This window comes from Tenebrio molitor, chromosome 6 (assembly GCF_963966145.1).
Source record: "Tenebrio molitor chromosome 6, icTenMoli1.1, whole genome shotgun sequence".
In the NCBI taxonomy this organism is placed as follows: Eukaryota; Metazoa; Arthropoda; class Insecta; order Coleoptera; family Tenebrionidae; genus Tenebrio; species Tenebrio molitor.
Window position 1 is genome coordinate 6,146,159 of NC_091051.1, and position 11,656 is coordinate 6,157,814.

Consider the following 11,656-nt stretch of genomic DNA (forward strand, 5'->3'; position numbering starts at 1 on the left):
GTTCATTTAATTTTTTTTGTCTAACTCTTTCAATGGTTTCTGAAATATTAAATAGTCTCTCGTCCTATATTTTTTATCTCACGAAATATCTGACAGCTGATGAAGTTACGCCATACGGAAACAAAAGCAAGTACTGGACCATTTGGCCCAACCATTAGATAGGACAAGATGAACAAATATTTTTCTGGATACAGTGTGCAGATTTAAAGAGCGGCAACCAGTAAAACACGATGAAATCGGGGAGTACATTGAATCACCGAGCAAGCGACCGAGGACGAAGTAGAGAGCATTTGACTTAGAGAATATCTCGAAACTGGTAAAAAAGATGAGAAAAGCTAGCTGAGAAAAAATGGAAATGGAAAGTACTCTCGCATGGTAGCAGGTCAGAGGGAAACAACTGAAACTAGTACAAATTTTTTAAAATAAAATTTCATATTATAAACAATTATCTGGAGCTGATGAAATGGTGAGTATCTGAGGATTATTTACCGACGATATTATCGTGAAACAAAACAAAACCCAACTAGAAAACAACTATTGTTGCTTCAGTAAAATATTCTGTACTCGTATAATTGTAAAATGATACATTGAAAAAGTTATTGTGTACCTGGAGAGAATTATTGGCCAAAGTATCTTTTCTGAAAGTAAATCTTGTTTACTCAACTGTTTGTATTGGGTGTTCAACTGTTCATTTAAATTTCCGGTCAAAGTTAGCATTGAAGAATCGATTGTGAACGCACCACTCGTGTAAAGACGTAAGATTCGTGATCCGTAATCGGTAGTGCGTTCACAATCGACTTTTCAACCCCAACTTTGACCAGAAATTTAAATGAACAACCCATATACTTTTATTTAATATCCTAACCATAAAAACAGAGGAACGACAGAAAAATAATTTATGAGAAATCTGTCAAAAAATCCCAAAATGGCGGTCCTATGTTGGTATGGTAAACTAACTCCAATGTCCTTGTGAGGTATTGAAATTGTATAAAATTTATAACAATAAAACTTTACCTTACCTTAATGTCATTTTACATAATGTTATTAATATAAAACCTTTCCATCATTGTTAAACAACGATTACAACTTATTTTTATTTCATTTTCACAATATGATCAATTTTTAACATACTAATCCTTCTTGCCGCAACCATGGAACAACCTCAGCCTTCTACAATAAAGTGATTTTGTTTTGAAATCAAAACTAGCACCATCAAGTGCGCCGGCACCCAAACAAACGTTACCCATCAACCCGTCAAAAAAAATCAATCAGACCCTGTTGCACCCATTGTTGACTCCCCAAATATTCTTTTGTGTATTCCTGCGGCACGACACGATTTACATGACAGGTATTTGAATGGAACGAAATTGAACGAAGCGGACCGATGGGTTTGAGTGGGACGTTCAAAACGTGTCGACCACCAATGCTATCTTCTGTACAGTACGAACCTGACCTTCTTGCAGTGTTTGTTTATGACCGACTTACTATGTAATGTGTCTGACAACGCAAAATGTTTATTTGTGCGGCATTACTTCATTAACAAGATTTTATTTATTCATCGTATCGATGATTTCACCCGTGACAAGCATAAATGGGAACATGTGGTGATCTCTGTGCACAACGTATAGATAATTTTTTTAAAGGTGAGTAGAGAATGTCAACAATACGCGAACGAAAGAAATTTATGTCAACGACCCGGAAAAATACCTATTTATCTATTTATTACTTAATAGTACGTTGTAATTCACGTTTTTTATTTACCCACATATGTGGGTAACCCACATTGTGTACCATTAACAAAATATTGTTGTTACGAGCGGTAAAACAATTTTACAACTCTTGTGATATATTAATCATAGACTAATTTGTATTAGTGTCGCTAATGTTATTATGCGGGTCATTAAATTTGACATTTGAATGTGCAAAAGTCAATACTAAAATAACCAATAGACTATGGACAAGTTGACAGCCTTGTCATTAATCACCTGCACATTTTTTTAAGACGTTTTGAACAAAAATGTAAATTCTATTGATACTACATCGCTCCAGATTCTTAACAGGTCGTTGCGGTGTCTTCATACAAGAGTTTACGTTTCTATTCATGTCACGCCAATAATGGGATTTCACAAACGGGAAATTTTGCTTCCTGACATCTGAACAAACGGTTTTTTTTTGTTCAATCGAATAGTGGAACAATGACAAACATTTCGGCAATATTTTTTTAAAAGAAAATTTTAAATTAAACTGACCCATATTATTATCCTACCACTTAATTTCATGATTTTTTTTTAATGTTTGCCTTGTTTTACGTCATTTAAACCGTAAGATTAATAACGTAGATACTGTTGACAGTTGTTATCTAACAATGATTAGGGTATTTAGATATGACAGGATGCAGGTGGTCCATAAAAAACAGTAGTCTTTAAATGATCTGAAAAACAAAACTGATCTGGCTGTTTAATGTAGATTTCTCTTAAAAATATGAAACATTTCTTATGTTAGAACATGTTAATTCTGTTGGGTAGAGCTGCTAACCACAAAATCCGTTAATCCAAAGAAATGGAATTTCAGATATATATATTTTTTAATGTATGGAATAAGTTGTTTTATAGGTCACGTTCTACCAGTCAATGCAGAAACTGTAGCATTAGTACAATTACTAATGGGCATAAGTGAACGTACTAGAATGACAACAGAAACTGACCTTTTGACTATTATTAATAAACTGTGATATTTAAATAGTATATTCTTCAACGAGCGTATAATGATTCGCTCGCCTACGGCTCGTGTTGGAATTTTCATCCTTGTGAATAATAGCCATTATACGCGAGTTGAAGACTGTACTTTCTTCACGACTACACCAAGAAAAAACAATCTTCGAAAATGTAATTTAATTCCATTTTTAATATTTGACAATTAAAATTGTGCCTCGTTTAGCGGTTGCTACGCGATGTGCGACTTATTGTTTACAAATGCATCCGATTGGCGATCTGCCGTTGCAGAATGAAAATACGAGGGATGTGATTGGTCAACAGCCGTGGATTTCAGTATATTCTAACACGGGTCGTGGAATTAACATCATTCTGTCAATGAATATCCAACAAATGCATTCTTTCTTTAATAGGTGGAGAAAATAAATTTGCGGATGTAGTATTGCATTAAAAAACTGAGTAATTAGAACAAAGCGGTTTGATAAAAATCTTCGCGTAGCGGTTCTTCTATTTCCGCATAAGCAGCAGACAGAACTCTATTGTTTTTCCTATGAATATTCATAGATTAGCGTTTGCAAATACAGGTGAGGTAAGAATTTTCGCCATTTCCGTTTCTAAAAATACTACTGAATCATCAAAATTCTACCTCGAGTTGGACTATTAAACCAGGTTTACGATTCTGGGAATATATCGTTCCCAAGATTTGTTGATGCACGTCAGGTGAAAGTACAATCGCGACGACTCTTTGATGGATGTTTAAGAAGAACTTGGTGGTTTCAGTAAATTGTGAATTCAGAGATGATTGTTTCAGGAGAAATCTTCAGGAACTGTAATTACCGTTGCCGCACAACACGTTTCTAATTAGTATTCCAACTACGGCTCCATAACGGTAAAATCGTTTTTGTTTTTTCTGGGTAAACAATAACTGTCGTGTAATTAAGAGCGAGTGGATGTGTGCATTTGAATAGGATTGGGTCAATAGTGATTGAAATTTCAATTAGAAGCTTGGCTGTTAATGCATGGTGATAAGCCGGTTTTTTGAGTACTTAAGAACATGACATGCATTATAAGTTACTTTTGTTTAACGAGAAAGTAACAGTTGAAATGCGTTTATTGTACTTCACTGGTGCACCAGAACTATTTTAAAAGTGTCGCATAAAAAATATGCGAAATTGGGTAATGCAGCAACAAAGTGTTATAAGCCTTTGGACCAAATGTTTTTTCTTTGTATATAATTTGTAGTGCTATTATTGGAATTGGGCAAATGTGATAAATATTTTAAAACATGTGCATTAAAAAAGAGAATTATTTTACGAATGTAATTTTAGTAACTAAACCTAGTAAAGTAAAATGTGATAGTTGTTGTAAGCTTAACATCACATCTGTCATATTTGGATCAATTAGATCTGAACCTTTTTGACTTAATCAAAGCTTGATTGACCACCGTCCGTAACTTTTGGAAATCGTTTCTGAACTGAGTAATACATATTAAAAATTAAAAAGAGTCAACAAATTTAATTTTTAACGACGTTACAATAAAATATACTTACAAACTTACAAACTTACAAACTGTTTTTGTACATAAACTTGAAACGTATTTTGAGATGTTTACCTTCGATTGCTTTGTTAATTTCATCATTCAACTTCTTAGAAAACCGTGATTACTATTTGATGACACTGTTTACCGGTTTTTAATACTATTTTTAATTACATTTTATAGACTCTAATACAATAATGGTGTTGTTTATTTGTTGAGTTTCGCCTGTTTCTGTTTTGTTTCCATAGTTACGAGCAAAGTCCATTCTTGATTTTTGAAAAGAAATTGTCAATCTTTTAAATGTCAAACGTAAAATATCATTTTCTACCCGAATTTTATTCGTGATTTCAAAGTCAAAACTGGCACTAATTATGATTAAGTATGAGAACAGTTTCCACATACCTAAATTATGACAGAAATGTAGTACATACTTATTTTTAGTAGGTATGTTCAGGTAATAAAGTAAAATAATACTGTAATTTTTATGTGGTGGCAGAATAAAGCTTTAAGAGAAACAATGAAATGTTCTTTTATTTAAAATTTTTTTATCTTCCAGAAAATCAATGGCAGCTATTTTTATTTTGGCATGGAACGATGTCATCCTAAAATTATGCTTCTAAAAATACGTATTTTAGAACATATTTTTAAGCACGGGTCAAGCTTCTTTGTATCTTAGATAATGGCGTCGTTTGAAGGATATTAAACACATAAACTGCTTTCTAAAAACAAATAGAACATAATAAATTGATTAAAAAAATATCAGCAGTTGAACGTGATTCTACGGTTGAGAATGATAAAACTCGATAATCAATCATGATCGCATGATTTTTGTAAAATAACATTTAGATCAAAATTACGTGGTCTACACTCTACAGCCTCGTTGTACACACTTCATATACATGAGGTAATAATGTCTATGGACCACTTGTTGCATAAATATCCATTACATATCAATCAACGTGTCATATATTCCTAAACGAACACGAAAAAAGATGCAATTTTTGGGCCTTGATGCACATACGCAGAATCTGCAGTCTTTTTTATGCAAATTAAAAATTTTCGGCAGATTCTTGATGGACATTTCGTAAGTTGAATCACGCCTACACCAAAGCCTTCTAAAGAAGAAAAAGAGATTCTATAGAAGGCTTTGGCTGCCCACGTTCTTCTGAATCATCAGCGAACGATGCCCTAACCTTACTTCTCGCATTCGTGCTTTATACGAGTACAATACTCATTGCTACAACTTAATAAAACTTAATAAAACAAATGTACTCATAATATTTTTACTAAATTTACATATTTTTAATACTAACACATTATTTACAGTTTTACTCATTTTATGTGACAGATATTGGTTCACTTAAATCGCCATCATTTCCAAGGCGAACTTGATTACAATATTTTTTTATCACATTAGAAGTACTGTTGACAATAAACAAATAAAAAGGTAATGTACAAAATGGTTACCTTTGGAATATTTTATATGGATTTCAATTTATCCTTGAAACAGAAAATAGAAGTTATTTTTAAACTTCTCTCATCAAGCACGTACAAACTATTTATAATTGAATTCCTTGATGGTGGTCACTTTATTGAAGAAACATTGTATACTGTTATATTATTCAAAATATCGTTTGAAGGAGCGACTAAGATACGACGCGAAAACAAACTAAGAAGAATGTACATCTATTAAACAACACTTTTTTATTTATCCTTGTGGTAATGTAAAAATTCTGAAATTATCGCTTCCAAGAAGTATAATGTAATGTGTCAATAATTCGAATCAGTTTAAAACAACCCGAAGAAATATATTTAAAAATATTCGTACCTTGCGGTTCACGTTTTGTGTGTTTTACAGTACTGTGCAGTCAATAGGTACGGAAGGATAATTATCCGAGGATACGCTTGATATTTTTTTTAACCGTTTTCTGTCAAAATTCTTTCGTTTTTTTTTCTCTGTCAAATGAATTCACTTTCATTTGCTTCGTGCTCACGTTGCACTTTACACGACTTCCTTAATCAAATTTCAAAACTGAACGTCATCCAGGAAGTGCAGTGCCGGAACTGTACCGTACCGTGCTGTCTCCGCCGAATTTTTAGATTGGTGTTAGTCACTCTGTGGTGTGGGTTTGGCTATTTTTATTTGTTGACAATCAGTGCAGTAGTTCAAGGATCCAACACCCACCGGCGTAATCCTCTTTGACATTATCGGTTTATCTAGACAATTTGAGAGAGAAGAGAGCAAGGATAGAATACCTCTTGGCAAACATTTAATTCAGTAGCTGACCGTTCTTCTGTTGCGAAACCGATCGGGTTATGTATCGAAATGTATAATTACAGTGCATTATGGTGTTTCCTGGTAAGAACGAGTTGAGGTAACGTTGGCAGTGACATTGACAGTATTAGCATTCGCGTATTGCGTGTTACACAGGGTCGATTTTAGATATTTGACGTTATCTCAACGAGCAAGGCCATGTTTCGTAATATAAATAAATAAGGGGATCTTTAGGTGACACCTTTATGTGTCGTTTTTTTAATCTGACACAACAGGGATTGCTGAGGCAACATTTTTTGCATCACTCTTTAATCAATAAAAAAATAGATAATTATTTTTAAGTGCAAAACTAGTTAGAATTAATGGATGAGGTAGTATTTGAGAAGTTTTGAAAATTTGAGAGCTAAGGAACCACTGAGGTACAAATAAATTTTGGTACAAATGACTAAATGACTTTTGCGTTATTTCTTGGATCAGTTGCACTCTTCAAGTAGTCCTAGTTCACCTCTAAATAGTCTAAAAAATCTAGACTTCCATAATAGGAAAAAAATGGATTTAGACTGAGATATGAGATGAAGAAGATTTTTCTTGTGGCAGAAATCCTTCAGACAAATAATTTTAGACGTTATTGAGAACAAATTATAGCAATTTATGAAGTTAACATCGATGTCACAAAGTATTTAACATTCTACATGGAATGGAAGTGGAAATTTTATCTCAATTTTAGCATTTGCAAATTTAAAAAAGCAATAATATACCGACTTTTGCAATTTTAGAGAAATTTCCTCGTTCGTGTCGGCAACTTTCTCCCAACAGATCAAAGATCTTTTGCGGCCGCCGATACTGGGTCAAGATTTCTGACAGTGCTATTATTTATACTAAAAAATAAACACGTAGCTTAGTGAAAATTAATGCTTTTGTCTAGTTTTGTTTTTTCAATAAATAATAATAATAGTGTACTCGATTTCTATGTTGTGTAAAATGTGAGCGTAGAAAAAAAGAAAACGAAAAAAATATAAAAGTAATGGAAATAGTGCTTTCAAAAGAATTATGACAGAAATATTCGTAATAATAAATAAATCTGGCCTTGATGCCGTGCCCCTTTATAATGTTATTTCTTATAGTACTGTCAGAAACGAATTACATAATTACATTAAATACAAAATAAATAATTAAGCAAAGAAAAGACAATATTATTATGTATTTTTATCAAATTATTTTAGGTAAAGGTAGATTAAAAAGTTTTTGAAATTAATTTTAAAATGTTGTTTACTTTAGCATTTGACCACGTCCTTGGAATTAATACCTTATCTTTCCGTTTAGCAACTAAGAATGAAAATAAGTGCATTGATAATGGTTGCTACCGACCAGGTTCATTAAAAAGAACATGAATTTATATAATTATACAAATATTCTATCAAGTATTTAACGTTTTTGATGCGTTTAAAAAAAAGAACGTAAATGTTATGTTTAACTTTAACTCTGCATCCTGGACGTCAAGATGACAACAAATAAATTTCAAAAATGTTTCTTTCGAATGACACAAAATCAAAGAATTAAATTGTGACATTATATTATTTTTATTCAGGTAAAGAACGTACCACGTGGCTAAAATGCCAAAATGTATTAAAACATACAGGGTGTTTCTGAAATAGGTGCATTAATTTTAACTGGTAATAGAACTCGTCAAAAGGAACAACTTTTCTATCTACCATTTTGCCGAAAAACGATGTTTAATTCAAAAAAAAAATTGGAGAGATTTTTCACTAAAATAGCCCTACGCCACTAAATACTGCAATGGCTAATTGAGACCAGCGCTAATATGAAAAAAACATGCAGTTTCATCCAGAAAACGTGTTTTAACGCCGAAATCGAAATTCAAACAAATCTACCCGTATAGCAAAAAATCCACTTCGTAAGAATCTGGTTGTTTCACGTTTTTAGGTAGCTTAGTTTTGGAGATATGAACGGTTTTAGGAAAATCTTTCCTAGTTTTTTAAGCCATTACGCAACGTTTTTCGCCAAAATGGCAAAGAGAAAAATTGTTCCTTTTGATGAGTTCTATTACCAGTTAAAATTAATGCACTTATTTCAGAAACAGCCTGTATTTATTCCGTATTTTCAAATATCGTAATAATATTTTTTATCTTTAATGTTTATACTTTATACCCCATAAATGATAAATTATTTGTATTTATTTTTTAGGCAGCTGAGAGGCAGTGAATAAAAATGTCGCGCAGTGGTTACACGTGCGTGAGGCATCTATTTTGCTGGCTAAATGTACTTCTTTGGGTGAGTTCACGTGATTTCCCTCCATTTAGCAATCTATTGCGCTTGTTTTTTGAAACCTCACAATTTGTACCAAAGTAGACGTTTTGAAACTTGCTTGATACATTTCTAAATACCGTTTTCCACTTACTCTCACTCAAATACTGTGAATGAGTTCTGGTTTCTAATCTCACGTGTACAAATAGTCATTACACGCGACCGATATTGTAAACAATATTTCTCCCACATTAAGAAACTAATAAATCATTGTTGAAGCAGACAATGGATTGCGTCTTCCAGAATTTTAACACTTTCTGTTTGCGACACAATTGTTGTAAACCGTGTTTTCTAGATTACAGGTTGTGGAGTTCTGGGAGTTGGAATCTGGCTGAGGATAGCTTATGAGGGCTACGCTTCATTATTACCCCAATATGCCCTTTTAAGTGCCGACTCGTTGGCCATAGCGGTCGGCACTATTACCTTCATACTGTCATTTCTCGCGTGTTGTGGCTCCTGGTTCCAGAGCAGGTGCATGTTAGTCACAGTAAGTCCCCACTCGTCTATTCCACAGGATCTAATTCGCTCTCAGTATTTCAGTCTAGTTGTGTTCATGTTTATCGCCGAATTTCTCGTCGGCTCCTTGGCTTTTGTGTTTCGAGTCTCGTTGGGGCACACTTTTCGGCAGGAGTTGCAAAACGGACTTTGGCACCATTACAATGTGACAGCGAGGGGGCCCAACAGTTTAGTAACCATCTGGGACAACCTGCAATCAGAAGTATTTCATCCAGACGCTTTACTCGCACCGCTACGAACAAAATAATTTTTCATTTTAGTTCAAATGTTGCGGCGTCGTCAGTTACCAAGACTGGTTTATGATTGATGCTTGGCCTAACAAGACATGGGTTCCTGACACTTGTTGCCTTCCCTCGAATTTAACAGAAGACTGTGGAAAGTCAGGGGATGCGAATAATTTTTATTCCTCCGGGTGTTACCATCAAATTCACATGTGGTTTGTACAGAGGCTTCACATTGTGGGCGTGGTTGGACTAGTAGTTGCGTTCATTCAGGTACTTTGCAAAAAGACTTAATAAAATGTCCGGTTTCATTTTTTTGTTGCAGCTTTTTGGTTTAATATCGTCCATGCTGTTGTTCTGTACGGTAAGGCATAAAAGGACTTCACGGACGTACAAATCGTACCAAACTCATGCCTAAATTTTTTTCTTAAACCGTAAAATTTTCAATTACGTAAAGCATATCACGAAAACGACTGTGGCACGTGTATCCATTAGTAAATTAATTTTTAGAGTGTAGGTAAGTCAACGAAGAAACTGTCTAGTTTGTACGTGTAGAGCAAGCCAAATTACAGTATTATATTTAGATGGTAGTAGTTGTTAATTATTATACAAGACATTTCTATAATTATTTTCTTTTTGTTTTACTAACAATAAGATTTTGATGGTAATAACCAATTTAAAATAATAATTAGATAAACCTAACGAAGCTATTAGAATCTAATTAAGTTAAGCAATGTTGTTGAAATCAATAATAGATCTGTTATCTTGAGATTGACCACCTAATAAGCTGATGTTCTCACTTCTTGTTGACTATATAACGTAGTGATTTTTTCAGGAAATATATCCATAATTTTTATGATGTTAACTTTTTCCTATACTTAAGTTATTAATGTTACTGTAAATGTTTTATTAAAGATATATTTTTGTAACTTATTTTTTACTACATAAATGCTAGTACTATAGTCTACTAAAAACTGCAGACATTAACAAAAATTCATCAATGAAGTCTTCAAGGCCAGTAACAACAAATTTATTGTAAAATTCTCGCGCTGTTTATAACTGAAATGAAGTTAACAACATCTTACATGTCTCTGTTAAAAACTTTAAGAATAACGTTTTTATAGTATGTAAATGTTATTTTTATTTTGTTTAAGTTATAAAATGGAAATTACTTTCAACTGAGTTTATGAATAAAGGAGATTTTTTTTATATATTTGGTACGTAATAATTAGTTTCCACAAAACCATCTGATCGAAATGCAAGATTTAAGATATTTTTGCTTTAACTTTTAACATGTTAATTCACTCCGTTATAAATTGCAAAATAATTCTTACAACGCAGAATAATGTTTTGGTTTCTTTAATAACAAAGGTGCCAAATAATACAAGGTCTAGATTTGACCGTCGAGTAATTTCTTAGTTAAGAAACAGTTTTCAACAGTGGTAAACCAAAAAAACCAAAGCAACTTAATCAGAGCAAAGAGGTCTTATCTTTTAATACAAATTATGCAGACAATCAACGCGGATGCCTGAAATGTTGTCAGGAGGTAAGGACCACAACGAGGATAAAGAAAAGAACGAATGACAAAAACTTTTACTCTATATGGAATAGAAACGTCAAGTTGACATTTCTCAAAATGACATTTGACATTTGTCAAAAAATAACATTCCGATATTTTACTAATTTGTAATAAAATTTATCAAAAGATACCGTTTTATTTATTAAAATTAACCCGCACGATTATTACAACTGGTTTCAGATATTATCCTAAAATATTAACATGAAATTTAACTTTTTTGCCTTGTTTGAAGAATAAGCCAAAATTAAATCTTTCTTACTTTTTTTTTAGAATTTCATCTATTTCTTTTTAACATATCATTCTCCATTTCATACTTGCACTTCGATGTTTCTTTGTAATGAATCCAACTGTGCCGTTTTAATTTTTTTTACGAAAACTTGGGGACAACTTCCGCAGAATGATTCATTATCGGAATTCATGTTTCAAAAGGTTGAATTCTACAATACATATTTTTAAGTGTTTAATTGACTCATACTAATGGTTGTAGTCGAC

The 11,656-nt window shown here is 32.8% G+C and overlaps 1 protein-coding gene across 3 annotated transcripts; it reads left to right on the plus strand.

The window, feature by feature from the left end:
* The first annotated feature begins 1,416 nt into the window (after positions 1 to 1,416).
* Positions 1,417 to 10,796, plus strand: Tsp5D (Tetraspanin 5D). Of its 3 annotated transcripts, none has more exons than XM_069050279.1 (6): positions 1,417 to 1,643; positions 8,729 to 8,815; positions 9,144 to 9,335; positions 9,381 to 9,566; positions 9,625 to 9,858; positions 9,911 to 10,796. In XM_069050279.1, the coding sequence occupies exons 2-6, from the start codon at positions 8,753 to 8,755 to the stop codon at positions 10,001 to 10,003; spliced, it is 768 nt and encodes a 255-aa protein (XP_068906380.1). In that variant the 5' UTR covers positions 1,417 to 1,643; positions 8,729 to 8,752; the 3' UTR covers positions 10,004 to 10,796. The 3 variants fall into 3 exon arrangements, with proteins under 3 accessions (XP_068906380.1, XP_068906381.1, XP_068906383.1); XM_069050280.1 differs by lacking the exon at positions 1,417 to 1,643 and adding an exon at positions 6,124 to 6,623; XM_069050282.1 differs by lacking the exon at positions 1,417 to 1,643 and adding an exon at positions 6,124 to 6,607.
* Positions 10,797 to 11,656: the final 860 nt, after the last annotated feature.

Bases quoted from the DNA above. Each gene is read 5' to 3' on its own strand.
- Tsp5D (XM_069050279.1), top strand. From the start codon at position 8,753: ATGTCGCGCAGTGGTTACACGTGCGTGAGGCATCTATTTTGCTGGCTA. The intron at 9,567-9,624 runs GTATTTCATCCA...TTTTCATTTTAG, and splicing joins GGGACAACCTGCAATCAGAA to TTCAAATGTTGCGGCGTCGT. The intron at 9,859-9,910 runs GTACTTTGCAAA...TTTTTGTTGCAG, and splicing joins TAGTAGTTGCGTTCATTCAG to CTTTTTGGTTTAATATCGTC.